The sequence below is a fragment of the Gymnodraco acuticeps genome, unplaced genomic scaffold (genome assembly GCF_902827175.1).
Source record: "Gymnodraco acuticeps unplaced genomic scaffold, fGymAcu1.1, whole genome shotgun sequence".
Lineage (NCBI taxonomy): Eukaryota > Metazoa > Chordata > Actinopteri > Perciformes > Bathydraconidae > Gymnodraco > Gymnodraco acuticeps.
This window is the reverse complement of record NW_022989979.1, coordinates 580,050-601,296: the sequence shown is the minus strand read 5'-3', so window position 1 is coordinate 601,296 and position 21,247 is coordinate 580,050. Positions and strand designations below refer to the sequence as shown.

General features: G+C 40.7%; 3 protein-coding genes across 5 annotated transcripts in view; 1 reads left to right on the top strand and 2 right to left on the bottom strand.

Annotated features, from left to right (window-relative positions):
* The window catches only part of klhl5 (kelch-like family member 5), a 63,658-nt gene extending 59,673 nt beyond the window's left edge, over positions 1 to 3,985 (bottom strand). The window contains exon 1 of the mRNA XM_034211564.1: positions 3,948 to 3,985. Coding sequence (XP_034067455.1) covers positions 3,948 to 3,949 — 2 coding nt within the window. The 5' untranslated portion in view covers positions 3,950 to 3,985. The remainder of the gene's footprint in view (positions 1 to 3,947) is intronic.
* Positions 3,986 to 4,099: 114 nt separating this feature from the next.
* LOC117543452 overlaps positions 4,100 to 21,247 on the top strand; it is a 20,263-nt gene continuing 3,115 nt past the window's right edge. Inside the window, exons 1-9 of one of the 3 annotated variants that reach the window (XM_034211757.1) lie at positions 4,100 to 4,303; positions 4,817 to 5,107; positions 6,004 to 6,297; positions 7,217 to 7,327; positions 7,547 to 7,609; positions 8,000 to 8,035; positions 8,422 to 8,460; positions 8,536 to 8,583; positions 9,813 to 9,859. In XM_034211757.1, the coding sequence (XP_034067648.1) occupies positions 4,165 to 4,303; positions 4,817 to 5,107; positions 6,004 to 6,297; positions 7,217 to 7,327; positions 7,547 to 7,609; positions 8,000 to 8,035; positions 8,422 to 8,460; positions 8,536 to 8,583; positions 9,813 to 9,817 (1,026 nt within the window). In that variant the 5' untranslated portion in view covers positions 4,100 to 4,164 and the 3' untranslated portion in view covers positions 9,818 to 9,859. The remainder of the gene's footprint in view (positions 4,304 to 4,816; positions 5,108 to 6,003; positions 6,298 to 7,216; positions 7,328 to 7,546; positions 7,610 to 7,999; positions 8,036 to 8,421; positions 8,461 to 8,535; positions 8,584 to 9,812; positions 9,860 to 21,247) is intronic. The other 2 variants (XM_034211756.1, XM_034211758.1) reach the window with 2 other exon arrangements.
* Positions 17,104 to 19,180, bottom strand: LOC117543454. Its single transcript, XM_034211760.1, has 2 exons — positions 18,592 to 19,180; positions 17,104 to 18,441 (listed from the first exon to the last, which is right to left on the bottom strand). The coding sequence occupies exons 1-2, from the start codon at positions 19,172 to 19,174 to the stop codon at positions 18,377 to 18,379; spliced, it is 648 nt and encodes a 215-aa protein (XP_034067651.1). The 5' UTR covers positions 19,175 to 19,180; the 3' UTR covers positions 17,104 to 18,376.

The window sequence follows — 21,247 nt, the reverse complement described above, 5'->3', positions numbered from 1 at the left end:
TGAATGGTACAATTGTAAATGAACAACGAAAAAAGGCGAAATGAGTTGTCAGAGCTTCAAACAGTGGATGTCCAGGGAAAGATGAAGGAAGCCACTCTCATGCCACCTGAGAGAGACCATCTTCGGATAGAGGTAGGCAGAACGACTTTGCACTCATATACAACCATATCACATGAAAACACCTACGCCAGCCCCATTTACTTAAGAGGTTGAGAGAGGAGGGGTGAGACTGAAGATCAGAAGCTTTGAAAACCACTAAGGGGACCTTTGTGCCTGTATAGCTGCATACAATGTTCCCAAATGTCAAGAGTGAACCTCCATGCTCATATACAAAGAAAATATAATTAAGGGGTCTGCTAGTTATTATCAGTCAACATATGCATTTGACAGCAGAAGGTCTGAAGTGGTAAGTCTGTATCTTATTAGCAGGCATACATTTTAAATTCTAAAAGGCAATGTAATCAATAGATGACTTCATTATGTCTCAGAGGGGAAACTAGTTTATACGCCAAGGCAAAATGACAACTAACAAAAGAGACAAGTCAGAAAGGTCACAGCAGACAATCCATTAAAGCTGAGCCGAAAAATGAACACATTAAAATAAGATATTATTGTAGCCCAGGAGACAACCTTAATTAAAACAATATCTTTCATATCGATTGCATTATATAAAGGCCGACTAACAAGTGTATAAATCGGACGAGAGAATAAGCCATAAATGTGAGAAATCAGTTGGAAGAATACATATGACAGGGCATACAATCCACCTATTGACGCTTTAGTTTATCTGAGAGCATCATTGTGTCCATTTCAAGCAGATCCAGGGATTAAAGTCAACTCAGCAAGGACATGATGAGAAGGATCAAGTGTACAACATCTCATGCCTGAAATACAACCTTAAACTGCGCTGAGCCTGCGGAGCGTGTTGTTAAATATCCTCTCGTGTACCTAAATCCCTAATCTCATCACATTGTTACATTCAATCTCCAAACTCTCGACATCAGATGCTGCCGTAATGCAGAGCTCCAAAAATAGCTCCCATGCAGTATCGCTCAAAAGATTTATGGTTAATATTCATAATATTTAGCAAATGACTGGGTCTAGAAGAAAAGAGCTGAGAAGGACAATGGTCTCATTTCACACTGAGCACGCACGGTCAGCATTTGCACTGCAGCAGTAGAATTTCTGAAAGCAGCGTTAAAGAGATTGATGCATACTGTAAGCTCTGTGTGACGGACCAAATCACTTGCTTGATTGAATCAAATTAATAAATTGGTCTGACCTTATGCCAAAACTGACGGAGTTTATTGCAGCCTATAAAATTGTTGAAACAAAACAATAAATATAACGACAGCTTCACTCTTTCTCAGCAACGCTATTGCATAGAAGATAAAAACAGAAAGTTGGTATTGAGGATTGACCCGGAGTAAAAGCCATTGGGTCAGATAATACCTGAAGGAGCTTTTTATATCCATAGAATTCGATATTTACTGTGCACAATTCAAATGAGCATATTCAGCGTAGACAATAAAGTGTTATCAATCTTCTCATCCCACTCAAACGAAAAGCTTAAATGTTGAATTATTGCTTCAAAACAAATATGGCTGATGGCTTGTTTTGGACCAAGGGTTTTTTTGTGGATGAAATGTAAACCTGTTGACGTTAGATGTAGGGTTACAAAAAAATCTTTGCTCTGTGCATCATCATCCATACAGAAGTGAATCGCAATCTGGCCACTACTTTCAAGATAGTTTATCTGAATCAACCAACATCAAGCCACCTGTCATCCCCATCATTAAGCTGTCCTGCTTAAAAGAAAAATAGATAAATAGGGTAAAGCATCCCCACATCATAGAGTTTGAACACCTGCCATTCTCTCAGGGCCAAAGTCTCTCCAGGAATATTGTCAATCTGCTGGAGCTTCCACCCAATTAAACCCAGTTATGATTAATTGGATTTCTGTGATGCCATACCTCTGGTTTTCTAACACGGTTTCAAGGAAGCTTGAGGAGTCTTAAGGGGTTTCCAGCTGGTGCCCTGAAATATGTGGAACATTTCAATTTCACCATCACTGCAGCCAATAAAACGGTTTTGATGAGGCTTTTCACCTGCCTCTGTTATCTTCAAACTCTCAGCTTTCATCGCTGTGGCGTTGCGAGATAACATAGAAGCTCTTCACAAAGAAACCTTGATTTTTTTCAACTGGAGGTTTTCATCAGCCGAAGTCAGTTTGATTAAAGATCATAGTAATCTTTAACAACATGGGGTACTGACAAAACCTTTATCAAATGTGAGGCTGTGCTTTAAAGCCTGCAGTGTTTTTCTATAGTTTGTTTGCATAAAACAATCAACAAAGACTGGTCTTCATAGCTATTTAATCTTGTTTAGAAATATAAATTATTCATGGAAATACTGCCATCACTTGAATCACATACCAGTGACCTGCAAACTAAAGATTTTTCACTATATCATAAATAATATATATCTATAATCACAAAGCTGTTAGATGTGCTATAACTATCGACAATCCCAGGTACTATGGTAAATGCATTTGAGCCATTCATTTTAAATATGTGGAAATGCTGTCAAGCAGCTTTGACTGACCATGAAAAGACAGAAAGTGTTTTATTTTTATTTTGGTTGTGGCCGCTTCAATCCCATTCTAAGCTGCCGACTGAGCCTTGAGAGGCAAGCTGCTGCAGAGCGGAGATAAGGCTCCACCTGCCAGCCATGCACATCACTGTGTTTGTGTGTATTCATATAAGGGTGTTTGTCTGAGACTGTGTGTTTATCTGAATCTGTGTGTGTGTGTGTGTGTGTGTGTGTGTGTGTGTGTGTGTGTGTGTGTGTGTGTGTGTGTGTGTGTGTGTGTGTGTGAGCGTGTGTGAGCGTGTGTTCCAGGTCCTCAAAGATAAGTGGCTCTCAGGAAACCAAAGCTTCACTGAACACTAAACAAGTTAAACGTTACAAAGAAAATATACTTTTTTTTTTTAAAGCGGGAAACGAGAAACAGAAAGCTAATGTCCTCTTCAGCAGCAACAGACACACCTACTGTATCATCTCTCTATTGTTTGGTCATGTTAATTAAAAGGAGTGGCAGCTAGCCCCAGGTAGCTAATTTAAGCAACAAGAAAAAAATAACCTGTTTTTTTACTATTACAGTAAGTCCTAATTATGAGCGACATTCTGATAATGTGATAATAATGGGAAACGCCTGAGAGATGTTCTCCACTTATCCATCCATTACCTGTAACTGCTTAGGCTACACTATTCAGAGTAGCGAGTATTAGATTAATCATACATTTATTTTCTTTTTTAACTATTATCTTTTGAATAATTGTACTACTAATTACAGTATGACGTAATCATATACTAAAGAAAGGTGTAATCAATTTTAAGAAACAATGTCATAATGATCAAACACACAACACTGCAAATTCGTAAAAATAATTTAAACTAAGGCAAAAATTATGATGATAGTTCCCTTATAATAAAATAAATGTATCTCATTATTAAAAGACACTTCAAAATGATGGCATACTGCTGCTAAACGTATGAAATACAAAGTCATAGTAATGACAAACTGTTATAGAACTACTGACATCAGTATTAGATGCCTATTTCTTTTACCCGTATCTGGCACAAGTGAGATAAAAAGTCATAATCAGATTCATTTGAAATAAAGAAAACATAATGGTTGAAATGGGCTTCTATAGGAGAAAGTAGTGTTGGAGTGTCTAAGGTGTGTTTTGTTGAGGGGAGTTTCCCTCTTTAACCGACATTGCGTACAGTCAACCATACAGTTGGGGAATATAAATGTCTATGTTTCTTTCTGTTTTACACAAAAATATAACATAAGCTGATGTCTCTTTACAGATATGCAACACACAAATACAAAACAGGATAGATCCTCTATCCATCATTCACATATCGAATCATCTACTTACATTCTGCTGATAGAAACTCCATTTTCACTCTTTCTTAGAAAAAAACAGGAAGTGCAAAAGGAAGTGTAGTTTTTTCTGCGTTGTGGCCTGCCTCTGAAAGACGTATGTGATAATATCGAGGCAGGCTTCTACCAAACATTTCTGTGATGCTGGGTCTGAAAACACGTGTTTGTTTCAGAACTCAAGAAAAGGAAGTAGATAGCACAAGCCCCAGGTCATGCCTCTGTCAGGGGGAATACGTTTGTGTGTGAGATCTTATGGTGCAACCATGACAAGAGCAGCACTGACTAAACTCCTCATCCTCGTGATCCTCGCCTTCATCATCTGCCTCCCAGATTTCTTCACATTGTACAGAGGTGGGTGATTTTATATAAATGTCACTATTGGGTCACAATCTCTTGAAGAAGTTAAAAAGGAGGAAGTGATTGTTTTGGCTTAGTTTTCCTAAAAATGTTGGTTACACTATAATAACTAAAGTCTACCATTAAGAGAAGTTTACTTCATTTAATACATTTTGATTTCTTGTCACTGTCTGATTCAACCTCTTCATCATTCTTTCTGAGCTAAGAGTCATATCCAAATATAGCTCCATTCAGCAAGACATTGACTGACAGCCGCTTTGAAATTGTTTCCGTATTGTGTTGCTTTGAAAAGATGGTTCTCTTTTTGAGAGCAGCCTGCATTAGCCTTTGTACTTGGCCACGTGTTCGCCTTCAATGATTTTGCCCTGTGTGTCAGATATAAACTGGAGGCTATATCTTCCATTTTGGGATCTTGCTTTGAATTCTGAATAGAGTGCACTTTGCATTTCTTCCATTGCTGCCGAGAAATCGTTCTGACTTTTCTGTTCATTTGCTTTCCCCTTTCAGTATCAAAAGTGAACTTCCTCTGCCTGCCCTACCGACGCTGTGAGGGAGGGTATCGGGTGAAGAAGGGGGGAAAAGCAAAGATTGGGGATGCTGAAATTACAAAAAAAGATGTGTGTGACCCCTCACAGACTCCAGAAGGTGACGGGTTCGGGCAAGACTGCACACAAGAGCATCAGAGCAACACGACAGATCCTGAGTCCAGGAGCGCCTCCAGAGACCCAGAACAGAGCTGGTTCATGTGTGAAACAGATGTTGACGTTTCACAATTACACAGACATAGCTCATCTTCAGGTACTACTAAAAATATACATTTTCATTGTTTTTAGGCATGCTAGCAATGTGGCTTTAGGGATGTCAGCACATTGGTACAGACTTAAAGTGGCCCTATTATGCTTTTTGGGGTTTTCCATTTCCTGTGTTACAGTATAGGTTTTTGTGCATGTAAACATCATGGAACACTCACGCTTCTATTGACCAATCACAACAGGGCCGGCCAGAGCAGACTGGGCTTTCAGACAGAGGGTGAAAAGAGGTGCTGCAGCATATGCAGTATGAGGAAAAGAAAGACCTTTTTATCCATTAACGCATTTAAACAGAAGAATCACAAAATACAAAAAATAGCATAATAGGCTGCCTTTTTGAATTCTAAATAGACATACATGGTCCCGAGACAAAAATAATCCTGTTGACTTCTGTTGCTCATCATTTCATGTGGATTTAAAAATATTTCAGTTCAACTTTAACTCATATCAACATCTATGGCCCTGTTTACACATGAAGTTGTAGTTCTTCCTGGACATTAATTACACTGCCATCAATAACTGTAGTGTTTCTGCTTTCCCAGCAACAAAAGGTGATGAGACATCTTTAAGATCGGTATTCTAGTTAAGTTATTTGCAAATGTTAAAAAAAGCAAATCCCAGAGGAATAAAAGGGCATTCAATTAACCCCTCCCTTGTTAGCAAATGATGGCTCTCAACAGAACTTTGCAAAAAAGAAAAAGAAAAGCCAAACAGATACGATGGCATGACTGCAAAAATCCTGATATGATCATGAACATTTAAATATAATCTACGTCATAGGGTGCATTCCGAGCTACGATACTTCAACAACAATGCACGGTTTTCTTCAGCAAATGTACGTAGCATGGCTGTAATCAATGTATTCCTCTTTCTGTGTCTTCACAGCTCTAAAAATACATTTGGTGGTGTCAGTGGAGCTTCAATTAGGGGATGCAGAGACCCTGAATCTCACCTTATATGGCCACACTAATCACAGCTCCCTACACCTCTATCCACCTGAGGAGGAGGACAAGGAAGAGGAGGATAAAGAAGGACAGAGGAAGGCATTTTACTGCTGTCTCCCTACCCTGCCCATCTCGGAGTCAGCCAATCAAAGCCACTGTCTCCTTTGGCTCGCCAATCAAACAGTTTTGAATGCAACAGCAAAGGAAAAGTTGCCATGGAAACGGACAGAGAAAGGTAGGTGTCAGGAATAGAGAGCTCATTTTTCTTTGTGTGGTCAGTGTGGCTTCAATCTAAAATTTGAAAGGAGAGGAAAGAAATTGGACAATCAGTTTTCATTTTAGGTCAAATTGATTTTAAGGCTGTCCTCTCTCTCAGTCCACAGTGGAGAATTGTTTTCCAATTGAAGACATTTTCCTCAGTTGTTGTTCTTTTGACTCAAATCTCTCGCTGTTTCTCTTCCTCTCTCTGTACTGTATGATCAGAGGTATACAGTACATCTTAATAAACTGTATCTCGAAGGCTGTATTGATTCTGTCTGGAGCTCTTTCCATTTGTCTCTCTCTCCAACACTTCCCCAAGCTTAAGGCTATATGTTCCAGTGTGTCTTGAAAGCTGGGTATCAATCTTAATTTCATGCTTCCACTAAACATTTCCATACCATACCCCTTCCGTTTCTTATCTGCTGCTATTCATTCATTTCCTTATTTCTGTCTCTGGCTTATATGGATTCATTTCCTGTCTTTTTTCTCCTTTCTAATGTCCACCAATAACATGTGTCATGTGGGTGAGTGCAGGGCAACAAGGGAAAGCACCCAAGTGCAGACAGACACTCAAACAAACAGGAGGTGTTCTTGTTTATATATACAAATTAAGGTACATAAGCCTTCAGGGTAAAGTGTTAAGGTTAAAAGGTTTAGAAAGCGAGCTGGAGAACAGTATTAACAATCTGGCAACTGAAAAAGAGGCTGATAACGTATGTCCTGACAGGGTTATGGAACAGGCTTCTAGATTCCTTGAAATGAACAATCACTGGCATCTGTTAGTCTTAATAATGTCCCATCAGTGATTTACAATCAGGATGGAGTATTCCTGGGACTGAGGAGATGCTCTGAGACAGTAAATGAATCTGCTTGAATCCCTCTCTGTTCTTTAGATGAGTGGCAGTGCGTGTTCAGGGCATTCTGTCTGGCTCTGCTCGGTGTGGTGGTGCTCACTATCGTCATAACTGTGCTCGGACACATCTACTGGAGGAGGAACTCCTGCAGTAAGGCACACACACACACACACACACACACACACACACACACACACACACACACACACACACACACACACACACACACACACACACACACACACACACACACACACACACACACACACACACACACACACCTGCCACACACACACACACACACCTGCAACATACACACACAGCTTGATCTTTAAGCGTTGACCTGAAAATGTTTCTCATTTTTGTCAGAAAAGCCCATGGTGCATCCTGTCGTTTATGATGTCACTGGGGATCACTGCCAGGGGTTAAAAGGTAAATATGAATGTGTCCTATGAATTCCTTTTATATAGAATGTTCCATTCTTGCTCACATTTTCAGTTCTGTTCCTTATCAAAGTGAGAGTAGACACCTTATACAGTAACCCCAGATACACACGGCTCGTTTTCAGCACCTGTGGTCAAGACTGAATCCAAAACTGATTACAAGCAATTTTGTACATTCAATACACACTACTTCACAATACTGCAATTGTTCCTCAATGGATCATTTAAAGCAAGCAAACTGTCATAACAGGTGACAGGGCACTATTGAACTAGGAGTCTGTTATTTTCCCTTAATTATTATCGTTTGTCTCATACACCTGTATATGAAATGAATCACAATATGTACCTGATGTGCCGTTTCCTTTGATCTTTCTACCAGATGGTGAGATACACACAGAAATCTTCATTCCCAAAGGTAAACGATTTTGGCAAATTCACTAATACCGCATCAACCTTAAAAAAGGTTTACACCCTTATTTCTTGTGTATGTATTGTGTACATGTAGAGACTTACTTAAGGCATTTGATCATTTATGGAACCCCATTTTTAAGGCCCCCTGCCTAAACAAAACATACGACCCAAAGTTGTTTAGCTTTGGGTGCACATGGTACATTTGGGATTTACTGTAGGTAATATTTTAGGTACTCTAGCATTTTAGGAAAAGCAGGTGAAATACTTATTGAATCCATGCCATACTGATCCATGAGTTGAAGATGTACCCTTTTCTGTCTTCCTATGATCCAGTATTTTCCACAATCGTTCATTTCAAACCTGAGAAACTTGTTTTGTTTTTATTGACAGGACTTTCACCCATTCCAGAAGTTGACACACAGGATAATGGTAGGATATTAACACACAGCAATTCTGAGAAACATCTGTGACTGTGAGTTGATAGTTTTTGCATGCTTTTTTCAGATGAGATAGAAACTCTGCTGGATGGCAATACTGACCACTGCTATACAGGTAAATATGCAGATCTACAGACTGAAAGAGGCTACTTTATGTATGCATTTCTGTAATTCCCTCGAAGCACAGGCAGACACAAGTGGCTTTCTCATAACGGGTTTATTCCTCCGAATCCACCGTGAAAACTCGTTGGGCTGCATGCTCTGTAAACAGAGGGAAGTATTCTTCAGTTCTCTTCACAACTTATATGTATAAGAATACAAAACTAACGGAGCTGTAAGTATCCGTGCATCTTACTCTGAGGGTGCTTCTCATGTTCTCGCTCTCTAACTCACGTGAGAACAGCATAACGAGACGTGAGCTTGGACTTCAAAATAAAAGACGAAATATTGCACGCATGAAACATTACAACAATAATTATTATTACACTTAGAAAATACACATTACAGTTAAATTATGAACATGTCAAGGCTGCACACACTCCCACCAAATCACACATTACTCGTGAGATTTCACACAAAATATTGTTTGTACAAAGTACACACTTTACCCTTTGAAATAGACATTACCTGTAGATAACAACTTAACATGGAATCTCAGGCAACACATTAAACACCTTATTCTGCCTCAAGCAGAGTAACAACCTTGTGTACAGGTCTTTCAAGGAACACAGTCCTAATTTATGGGTTTCCCCTTTTTGTCAAATGTGGTTTGGCTAACCAGTCATTTAAGTTTTCTGACCCTGGAAAGACTTCTGTGATTTTTTAGTCTTCTTTCAAGACAATTTAGGCGGTGTACTGCACACTAGTGCTGTAGCGACGCGTCGACTTCAAAATATCGTCGACGACATATTTCCGCGTCGACGCGTCGCTACACACACGTGGGTCACCCAAAGCAACAAGCAGTTCGCAATCGCACTTCAAACACAATGGAGACTGAAACGGCTACCACCTCCTCCTCACAGGATTGCGCACGAAGCCCTCAAACGAAAACATCTCGCCCTAGGTCTTCAAAAGCATGGGAATATGTTAAAGTTAGTCCAAAACGCAAAGATATTTATATATTTATATCTCACTGAGACTGCTGCATAGCCTAGCAGAAGCAGCAGCTAGCTGTGGTGGCTACCATTAGCAGCTAGCATTTGCTCTCCGATTTTTTACATAAAATGGAATTATGGATTATAAATTCAATCATTTTTTTATACATAGACGTTAAAAACCTATGGATTAACCGATTCAGCCGCTTTTTTTCTCATTTTAATGCCATTGAACACGTCTTTTGATCAGATTGACAGCTACGGCGGTGAGACGATCTCCCTAGAAGCTCTGTGAAGGTACGTGTTGTGATGACTGTATTTGCTTCCCCTGTCGCGAGTCCGGATCACTCAGTGATGATACTATATACCTACATAATCTGTGGAGTCTCAGCTTTAATCGGATATATTGTATGTGCAGCTACGATAAGTAATAAGGGTACTTTTTATCTTGAGTTCTGTGCCAATGTCCGTTAGCATTTTTCGCTCAGGGGTCATTTAGATGCTTCTTATGAGACTTGTGTTTTGTTTTGGTAAACATGGTTTGTATCGTCAATTAGCTGAGATTATTTCCGTTAATCTGGTATAACACATTAATAGGTTCTTAAATATTAAGATCCCCTGAGACACAGTATCGTGAAAAAATTTTTTTTTTACATTACGTTTTTTTTTACATTACTTTTTTTATGAATTGAACAACAGAAAAATAATCGTTAGATTAGTCGACTAATCGATCAAATAATCGCCCGATTAATCGTTTTCAAAATAATCGTTTCCCCCCAGCACTACTGCACACGTCTTGTCAGGTAACTTTGGTATTTCGCCTTTGAATGGTTGTACATTCATTGGTTCTTTGTTTCACACCTATGAGCAGACCCACTTCACAGTCTTGCAGAGGTGCAATCTCTCCTTGGAGGTGCTCTAGATGAGACCAAGCTTTTGCAGTTTCATCTGTTGGTATGTGAGTTCTGTTGGCTGGAATGAAGTCACGTGTATAGACTGGTGGTAAGGGAATCTTTTTACCGGAGTAAAAGCCTCTGACTTGTAGGTTGTTCACTCTTTGAGCGCTTACAACTGTGGTTCTTGAGGTCATAGTAGATAGCTTGAGCTTGACTTGTTGTTTACTTGCTTCCAAAGCCTCAGCTACTTCACTTTGAGAATCCAACAGAGCGTATACAAGGATTTCTTCTGCTGGTTAACATGTGGATGAAAGCCAGACTGGAATTATAGCAGCTGTTTGCGTGTAACCTTCACCAAGTATTACTCTGTTGGAAGTAGCTGCTGTGGTTCTTTCTTCTTGTTGTGTTGGTTGAGGTCTTTCTTTGTATCTTTCTTGATTTGTACGCTCTTCATGCAGACAGGTAGGATGTTGCTTCTTGCACACTTCACATACACTCCTACTGTGGCAGCTCCTTGACTGATGGCCAGTCTCGAGACATCCAAAGCATAGCTTCTGAGCTTGAATGTACTTAATTCTGTCTGGAACAGCTTGCTCCATGAACTTCCTGCAATTGTGCAAGGAATGCCAATTCTTCTTACAGAGAATACATGTTAAGACGGTGTTTTCGTCTGAACTTGTGGTCGGTGTCTTTGCTGCAAAGCTTTGTTGTCTTTGAGATTTGGTGTTTTCAGCTTCACCTTGCTTCAGTGATTGCAATGATGTGAACAAATTGGCTGAAGGAGGGAAATTGTTTACTGTCTTCTTGGACTTCAGTAACCTTCCGATTCCAGCTTGCAGTTAGCCAATCTGGTAATTTTGAAAGTATTTGCCTGTTTTCATTACAGTCATTCAAGATTTCTAATGCCTTGATATGGACCAAGGCAGCCTTGCAACTACGGAGAAAGTTCTGCAAAATCTCTGAGCTCAAAGCTGTCCTTAGATCCTATCTTGGGCCACGATTGAAGCTTGTCTCTATAGGCTTTTGCAATTGTAAATGGATTCCCATATCTCTCCTCCAAAATCTCCCATGCTGCAACATAGGCAGATTTGGTTCCGAGCAGGAAATAACCATCAAGTGCTTTCTTAGCTTGTCCACTAACATATCTCCTTAAGTAGTCTATCTTTTCTTTGTCTTGGATGTTCTTCTGGTCAATCAGTATTTCAAATGAAAGTTTCCATTCATTGTATTTCAATGCATCCCCACTGAATACTGAAGGTTCAGGAACTGGAATTCTGTTGGCAGTTAAGGCACCAGCTAGCACCTTAACAAGCTCTGCTGTACTTTCACTTGAGGAAGTAGTGACAACCTGTCGTTGAGGACTTGTGGGAGCAGGCACTGGGTTACTTACCAGATCCCTCTCTAGCACGTCTTTCCATTCTTCTTTAATGGACTCTTCTTGGTCATACATTTGCATTCTTGCTCGTGCTGCATTGAAATCTTTTACTGCTTCCAACTGCTGTATTTTTCTCCGTTTGTCATCCAGAGTCTGTTGTAGAGCTACATGCTCTTCTTCTAGACAAGCTTTAATTTTAGCTTCCTCTTCCTCTCTTTCTGAACGATGTCTTAACTCTTCTGATTCTCTTTCTAAACAACGTCTTAACTCTTCTGCTTCTCTTTCTAAACAACGCCTCATGGCTGCAGTCTCTTGATCAGCTATCTTTCTTTTAGCTTCTGCTTCCAGGCGCTGAATCTCCAAATGTTCTCTTTCTTGTTCTTGTAACACTTTCAGAACAGCTTGGCTTGCAGCAGCCTCAGATTCTTGTCGTTTCACAGAAGACTGGTTCGATTGCTTGGAGTTGCTTTTCGAAGAAGAAGTGGAGGTGCTTGAGTTAAAGAGAGAACCTGCTTCAGGCCAATCTTTCTTTTCTCCTTCTGGAACCTTTCCATCCAGGAGACTTGAGGCTCTGATGATGACAAACTTAGAAATCTCTGCACACAGATCCACTCTTCGACGCGTGTCCTGGTCTGGAGTTGAGATTGTACGCAGATCCTCATAAACATGTCAGACATCTTCTGACAAACTTGTGACATCATGAATTATGTCATTAAGCAAATCTTCAGATAAAGACTGTTTGAGATAATGGCCGCTTAGCTGTTTTCACTTGTGTTCTCCATTTCTCATAATTGTAGTAAGAGCTTTTGTAAGAGCGTTTTCATTTGTTCTTCTTGTATTTCTCTACCCTTTTCTGTAGGAGTTTTAGTTCTTTGACCTCTTCTTAGCTGCTGTGCTTCAGTGTTATCCACAGCTTCGTCTTGGGACTCTGTACTTTCCCTAACCTGAATTGTAGGCTCACTAGACTGAGACATTAGTAATCACTACTTTAAAGTGACTCACTTTTATAAAACAGCTAAATGCAGTTAAACCTTTTAATGAACTTTCAACACTTGCTCAAATGTAAGTGTGACTTAAATGTACCCTATAAGACTTCAATAGAGGTAGAAATGCACTTAAAATAGAAAATGTGCAAAAAACAGCTTAATTTAACTTTACACCTTTCAAAAATATACTCAAAAATAAGACTTCAGAACTTCAATTAAATAACTTTCACTTATTATTCCCAAAAACACACTTTGAATTAGAAATTGGAAATAAAAACACGTATGTTCCCTTTAACTTTACGCCTTAATTAACAAGCCTTAATAAATTGACATGAGCAAATAAGTCAAAACGCTAACCACACACACTACTATAGTTGGCACTCACAGTAATAATGGTTTAGCAAACCTTTACAGAAGCCCTTTACTCAGATCACTCTTGATTTCTTAGTGTCCAAGTTCTTTATGGCTCTGTCTTGAAGCGTTGCTCTTTTAAAAACTGCGCGCGTCGTCCACTTCTGTGTGTGCATCAAGCGGCAAACTCTGGGGAACAGCCGGGAAGCCAATACGGAAGTGCCACACACTGCAGTTCATACATGGGCCGCTAGGGACTGGCTGCAGAAAGGAGCAATTTCCATAGACCCCCATGTTAAAATGCCCAACTTTACAGCAGAAAAAACATGTTTCTACCCATGGATGCAATAAATATTATCGATATAGTTAGTGTGAAGGTAAACTTCTTTGCAGCAATGTTGAGCCAATCATGAAATGAGTGAAACTGGATTCGCCTGTCAATACACTGATATTTATTGAGAGCCTGAACGGCCGGAGAGTTCACAGCATATCACAGTTCTCATGTAAGATCCCAGCAAACTCTGCCCCAAAAGCGCCAAGCACCCATCTATACATGGAGAAGAGGAGGGCCCTAAAACACGCGGGTTTTCCTTTAATGCATGCCAGATGTCGAGACAAAGACTCGTTGCATTGTAAACCCACATGAGCCAAGCTTCTCCCCCACAAGACATCAGATGACCTCTTGACCTGTGTCTTCCTGAGAAGCTATGGATCACATTACAGGCAGGAATACACTTTAACCATTAAACAGATTCCCGAGGACAAATCACTAAACTCTATATACTTTAACAAGACCAAAATATTCCTTTACAGTTAGATTCCACCTTCATGATTATGAATCTGTGAGTGAATTGTTTTCTAACACGACCCTTTTATTTATATTAGGTCTTAACGTTTTTGCATAAATTAGGGCGTGGTCACGTTGATGGACACGTACATGCCTCACTATCAGCTAACAGCAACTTGTCCACTCTGCTAGGCTACAACCATAGAGGCTACAACGTTAGTTAGTCATAGTACTGTACTTGACCCTTTAGCTTTAGCCGTGTTCGTGGTGATTGTGCCTTTTAGGGAATATTGTTACAAATACCAGACAATTAAAATGTCGTGCTGTGCGCTTGAATGTACTAACAGAACTTCCAAGAAGTCTAAAATGATAATATTATACATGTTAACCCCGTTCGCAGGTGTTTGTGTGCTTGATAGCTTAGCTTGTTACTTATTAGCCAGCTAAGGACGTAACCCTTTATGCATACTGTTGACAGAGTCACATGTATAGCAATAAACTGGTCATGACGACGAGGTCTTCTTTAGCCTTATTATTTTCATATGTGCATTGCACCACTTGACCTGCTCTCCATGAGAGCTAGAGAGAGAGAGATAGAAGGGGAGGGAACAATCCCTTATATCTGATACCTGACGTCAGCTACAATAGCTGCGCCTCCTTACGCCTATAGCGCCCTCTTACTGTGGAAGTTATAGTGCAGTTACATGCAGACATATTAATACTTACACTTAACACATACATTTTAGTTTATGATTCAGCCTTGGGTAAGACTTTTATAGTATATGGCTATGACGCCCATAATGCTAAACGGGAGCAAATGTTAATAGGGGACCCAATTATCCCAGTGGTGGCCGCCGGAGCTAACGGAGCCGCAGGGGGCTAGCTCCAGCCGGCGTCCCGGAGCTAGCCCACTGCGGCTCCCTTAGGTCCGGGCGGTGGAGTCCGTCTTTTCTCAACGTGTGAATGACAAGCATTAAGAATAACAAAATATAGCTAATTCTCTTGCAGATTGTCTCATTTGATTATGAATGTAACGTTTATATAGGGGAACTACACTGTTGCATGTAACTTGGTATGCATGTATTTCATGTTAGCTTAGCTTCTTAGCCTGAGCTAGCTCTGTTTACTTCCAGTTCGGAGGCAGCAGGTCCCGCATCGGCTCCGCCTCTTTGCCCTTATTTGGAGCAGGCGGGATTAGACTCTGACGTCACAGTCGAGCCGTTAGTGGCCTTCTCCGCCTACTAAGGGCTTCACGGCAACTCTGCAGAATCCTATGGGTGACGTCACGGACACTACGTTCATTTATATATACAGTCTATGGTGTGCATGCGTAGTTTCTCCTCCTCCGGCGGCCATTTGAAGACAGCCTCGTGCTCAGTCCGTGATCCTCTGAAGTTGCCTCTTCGTCAATTAAGACACACTCGCGTCGATGGACAGTCGAGTTTTCACTGTAATTCCCTCGAAGCACAGGCAGACACAAGTGGCTTTCTCATAACGGGGTTATTCCTCCGAATCCACCGTGAAAACTCGTTGGGCTGCATGCTCTGTAAACAGAAGGAAGTATTCTTCAGTTCTCTTCACAACTTATATGTAGGCCATAAGGTGAACCCTGTTATCGTTTCAACCCGCTCCACAGAAGTGAAACTACACAATCTTTAGTTCATAAAAAAGAACGAGTCATGCTTATCCACCAAAAAAAATATCGTCGCTAAAATTCCTGCCAATTCTTCTAGGCACGTAATTATTGGCTGAACTAGTCCCTTCGAAGCGTAATAATATCTTGGTCCAAAGTCGTGCCACGGTTCGTCACGTGATCGTGCTACACCAATTGGGTAGCTGCATATTGTCAACAGAAGTGAAAGATGGCGGCCGCCATGGTTACGCTAAACCAGACCAAATGGATTCTAAACAGTGCTGTATGCTTGTTTTATGTCATGTTTTGTCATATGTCTTAATACATCACTAAGTCCGAGGTATTTGCGTTATATACGCGGTATTTGTGAGAGGTTTTACTATCTGGGAACAGAGTTGACCATCGAATCAACATTGACTAGCAGCGTTTATCAGCCAACTCCAGCTACAAACAATTTCCCCACGGGGATTAATAAAGTATATCAAACTCATATTTATCAAACTATCATTCCTGGACTGCCATGTTCACATCGCTAGGTTCATTGGGATTATTCCATTAGACTGAGGACTTTTTGTCTGTCTGTTGTTACCCTGTACACGTTAAATGCACTCTTAAAATAAACATGACTTGATTTCTGCGTCCAAGAAGAAGGTTAACTTGTTACGTTAAGTAATTTAGATCAATAAAATGCAGTACTTCCAGGCTGAAGACTTTTCTTTTTGTTGCTGCTTTTAATTGAACTATTCATATCTTAGACTGCACTGTAACTTTTATCCATGTATTTTTTCTTTTAATGTTTCTTTTATTAGCTTTTCTTTTGAATGACTGATTTTAAATGCCATTTTCTTAATGTCTTTAATTTTTTGTAAAACACTTTGAATTGCCTTGTGTTGAAAAGTGCTATATAAATAAACTTGCCTTGCCTTACTTATACCAATGTCCATTGATTCATTTATTTACTCATTCATCCCTCCACAAATGAAAACAACACTGATGAACCATAAAAACGAGATTTATTACAAATATAAAAGGTATGACATAGAAAACAGTAGAAGGACATGTAATGTAGTATAATTGATTGGTGTCAGGCTGGGCGGAGCGGCTGATTGGTGCTGTGATTGCCTCAGCTGGTTAAAAGAGTCCTGCTGATTATACTCTGTTCTAGTACCAAAAACAAACGTATCTATGAGTGATGTGTGAGCGCGTCGGCCAGGCACTAAAACCAAAAGAACAGAAAAGAGCTTAAGAAAGATGGAAAGAAGGCTCTTTTATTCCTATTCCTCACTGTCAGTGTCAGGGCAGTCATCGTTCTCTTCCTCTGTTTCTTTTTTATTTGCACAATTTGAGCAACGACATAAGTCTGTGCAACAGAGTCCTGCAGAGAAGCATGAACATCTGCCTTTCTCACAGGCAGACTCTTTGCAGCTGCAGTGTATCACATGCAACACACTGTCAGGGGCAGGATTTCTTGTCATCCAGGTGACGTGTAAGTTCCCATCCTCTATTTCCCCAACCATATCCAGCAGGTGATGGAGCATTCATTTCTCTTTTGAGACAGGACCTCATTATTGCTGCCTGGTAATTTGCCCTTTTGCAGTGCTGATGGAGGGCATCATGAGTAGGGGGAATGCTTAATTCTGGCAAGGCCGATGATGCCATACAGAAAGCCTTGTACCTAGCATCATTTACATGTTCGGCTGCTGGCTGATCATACAGGTGACATACATACCGGCAAAGAAGTGCAAATGTTGATTGCTCCAAGTCAAAGTTAGTACCTAAACTTCTGAAAGCCTTAAGGTAGTCATCTTTCTCACATGCAACAGCAAATGACTTTCTTTTGCCTTTGCCATAGAAAGCGCTTGTGGAGTCACACCCAGAGAACGTGTGAATTCCAATCAAGGCTGAACACACACTGGTTCCGAGAGCTGATGACACCATGGCAATGTCAATGATCCGTGTCCTGTTGCCAGTCCCTGTGAACACATATAAGCTGCATGGCAAATCTGCCTGCAGACTTACAGCAATGACTGCCACATCAGTGTCCGAGCTCTTGATGATGACAGCTTTGTGCTCCTGTGCAGCATGTTGGGCATGTAAAAACACTCGTGTGTCACATTCCTCATGATCACACTGCAGGTCTTCAACAACATCAACAGACTGTACACCCTCCATGACAGTTACACAGTGGCATTGATTTTGATGGGCAATGTACAAGCTGAGGTTTTTACCCACTGTTGTGAGGTCTGCATATGTCCATGCCACATAAAGGAATTCGGCCAGTGCTTCCTTATTTTTTCCGTCAGAGAGAAACTTCTTCCACTGGGTTGGAGTTCTCTGATCTGGGCTGAAGATTGTTATTAGTTGTGACCCTGCATCAGCTCTACGGGACCGTTCTAGGCTTTTGATGCTGATGGGTGGATACCGGTCAGTGACAAAATCAATGCGTGTACACTTGTGATGCAAAGCAAGTTGGAGTATGCTCTGCAGTATGGTCTCTGCAAGCTCTCCAAATGTTGCTGGTCTGGATGGCATGGCCTGCATGACTGCCATGCCATCAAAAAGAATGGCACCACCTATTGGAACTTTGTCAACCAAGCACTCTCCACCTTTGCTCTCCAATAGATCCATGAGAGCTGATTTGTTTGTTTTGGCAAGTGAACCATCAGCACTTGCTAATGGATATGACACAGTTCCCAAGGAATATGACAGAATTTCCCTCATTTCAATTTTCCTGCTCTGGCCAAGGATGAGGAGCCTGGAAAATAACTTCTTGTCAGCACGCAAAATCACTTCCTTGCCTGCTGGTCAACACTTTGGTCATCTTTCTTCTCAGCAGCTTTCTGCAATTTGCCTAAACGGAAAAAAAGGACAACTCAATGAGTTTGTTGACGTATCTCTCACACATAATTGTACCTTTCAGTTATTCAACCACAGAGAATGTGTGTGTGTGTGTGTGTGTGGTGTGTGTGTAGTGTGTGTGTGGGGGAGGGGGTTTGCTTACCTGCTTTTAATGTTTCAGCCTTACACAGTTGATCCCTTTGTCGCTTGCCTGCTTTGATGATCATTTCCTCCTTCATCTTGCATATAATGCACAGGGCAGGAAGGACGGGGCCAGAGCCTGCGATTGGCAGGCCTGACCTTGATCGTAGCTTCTCTGTTTGGCTTCGGTACGTGCTGCGAGACGTCGATGGGATGGGCTCGACCTCAAGGTCCTCCCTAACGTTTTGATCTCCCTCACGTGCAAGCCGTCTTTCCACCTTCGTCATGGCCTTTGTGTCGGTAAACCTTATGTAGCATGTGTGGTGGAAGCCAGCGTCCTCAGGAATATCTTCGAACTCGAAATCAAGACAGTGCTTGTGGTTTTCAGCCACCACGTTCCGAGAGTCTCCCTTCAAGCCGAGCGACCGTTGTAAGCTTGTCCTGTACGTATTCCATCTTGTATTGGTAAAACAATCAACCTTTTCGTGCTTCACAGACGTAATATGCATGTAACAATGTTTGTGTGTTGACAATTTTGACTTTTTGAGACTTTCTGGTGCGTTTTCCTCGTCTCCGCTACTCGATGAAACCATGGCGGCCGCCATCTTTCACTTCTGTTGACAATATGCAGCTATCCAATTGGTGTAGCACGATCACGTGATGAACCGTGGCACGACTTTGGACCAAGATATTATTACGCTTCGAAGGGAATAGTTCAGCCAATAATTACGTGCCTAGAAGAATTGGCAGGAATTTTAGCGACGAAATTTTTTTTGGTGGATAAGCATGAATCGTTCTTTTTTATGAACTAAAGATTGTGTAGTTTCACTTCTGTGGAGCGGGATTTCTTTTCTAAAGGACTTTTCGAGGTTCACCTTGCGGCCTAATGTATAAGAATACAAAACTAACGGAGCTGTAAGTATCCGTGCATCTTACTCTGAGGGTGCTTCTCATGTTCTCGCTCTCTAACTCACGTGAGAACAGCATAACGAGACGTGAGCTTGGACTTCAAAATAAAAGACGAAATATTGCACGCATGAAACATTACAACAATAATTATTATTACACTTAGAAAATACACATTACAGTTAAATTATGAACATGTCAAGGCTGCACTTACAATTTCCTTTGCACAACTTGTTTCCATTCAACCGAGAACGATAAAAATCATTAGATCTCCTAATTGAAGTGTTGGCAACAGCACATACTACCGCAACAAGCCCATCATATTTTAATCGACATTATTAAACAACAAGCAACACAGAGTTGTAAACTCCATTAGCTAAAAGAGCAACGTTGCAAAGGCTATCACTTCATAGTGCACACACTAAACGCTGCAGTGCCTTTTGTCATCCTCTTCTGTAAGTGTAAACAATGCATTTGTTGTTTTACTCGCCTTTCAAAACTTCTGAGTTGGAACTTTGACCACCGCAAATCCTGTTCAATCTGCAGCAGGTTCAACTCCTCTCCTTCACTCTCAGTGCAAAAATAACGAATCCACTGCCTCTCCAACTGAGCTGCTAAAATAAAACACGTTTGGAGTTGATAACTCAAAACATAAAAAGCAGCTGTATGCAGGATGATTTTAACAGCAGGAAGTCCTTACACGCCTCAGTGACGTTAACACTTCTTCAGTTGAGTAGAAATCACCTGGAGGATGACCACATTAGCATATTAGCTTGTTAGCTAAACAAACCTGCACGCACCTGTGTCACAGCAACCCAGTCTCACGGCATTTCGTGTTCACCAACACGATTTGTAATCTATTGATTCGTGTTCACCAACACGATTTGCCCCTTTTTTTCGTGTTGCACAGCACGATTTTAAAAGCAATGTATTTCTACTGCCTGCAGCACGTCTTTTTCTCCGGTCGGGTCGAGGAAGACCGGAAGCTGTGTAGTTCATAAAAACATGTTCTTACTCAATATCAAGCCACAATTATTGCTTTTATTTGAAATCGTATAATTTCGGACTTTTGTTGCCGTCTGTGAGGAAAATAAATGGGGCTCAGAGCCTCAGAATACGGAAATCTGTATTTTTAAATATTTTTTTCCTTCTAATTCGTTATTCTTTTCAAAATAACACACTGTTATTTACTCACCAATAACACACAATTATCCTTGCTTTTATTTATTGGTTTAATTCCATAATCTCGGTTTTTTTTGGCGTCCGTCAGGAACTGAATTTCAAAATAAAAATAACCGGAAACAGACATAGGCCTATAAGGGACATTTCGAGCATCATTGCGATTGTCAACATTTCTGAGTTTAGGATGGCCGAAGACACTACACTACCCATAATCCCCAGCTATCATTTAGGACTACAGTCCCGTAAGGTTACGCAGAGCGTCAAACAGCTGTGTGAAATGGAACAAAACCACGCCAGACTATCCAAAACTGGAATCGAACGCCCCCCCAGAACTACACATGCTGGCTATTGTGTTTCGCAAAATGTTCTATGGGACATCTCTACTGAACGTTTTCGTTTTTCCCACAATTAGAAGTTGCCAGTATTAAACACATTGGTGTTATCAAATTTAAAACATATAATTAATACATGGGTGAAAATCGCTTGTGTCCATAATGCGCAGCATTAATACCCACATGACAGCTCATTGTTACTTTGTAATTCTACTCCACTACAATTCAGAGGTTAACCTGGTATTTTTACTACACTGC

Excerpts from the sequence above, each read along its gene's own strand:
- LOC117543454 (XM_034211760.1), bottom strand. The coding sequence starts at position 19,174 with ATGGCGGCCGCCATGGTTTCATCGAGTAGCGGAGACGAGGAAAACGCA. Across the intron at positions 18,442-18,591 it reads GGCTGAAACATTAAAAGCAG|GCAAATTGCAGAAAGCTGCT; the intron begins GTAAGCAAACCC and ends TTTTCCGTTTAG.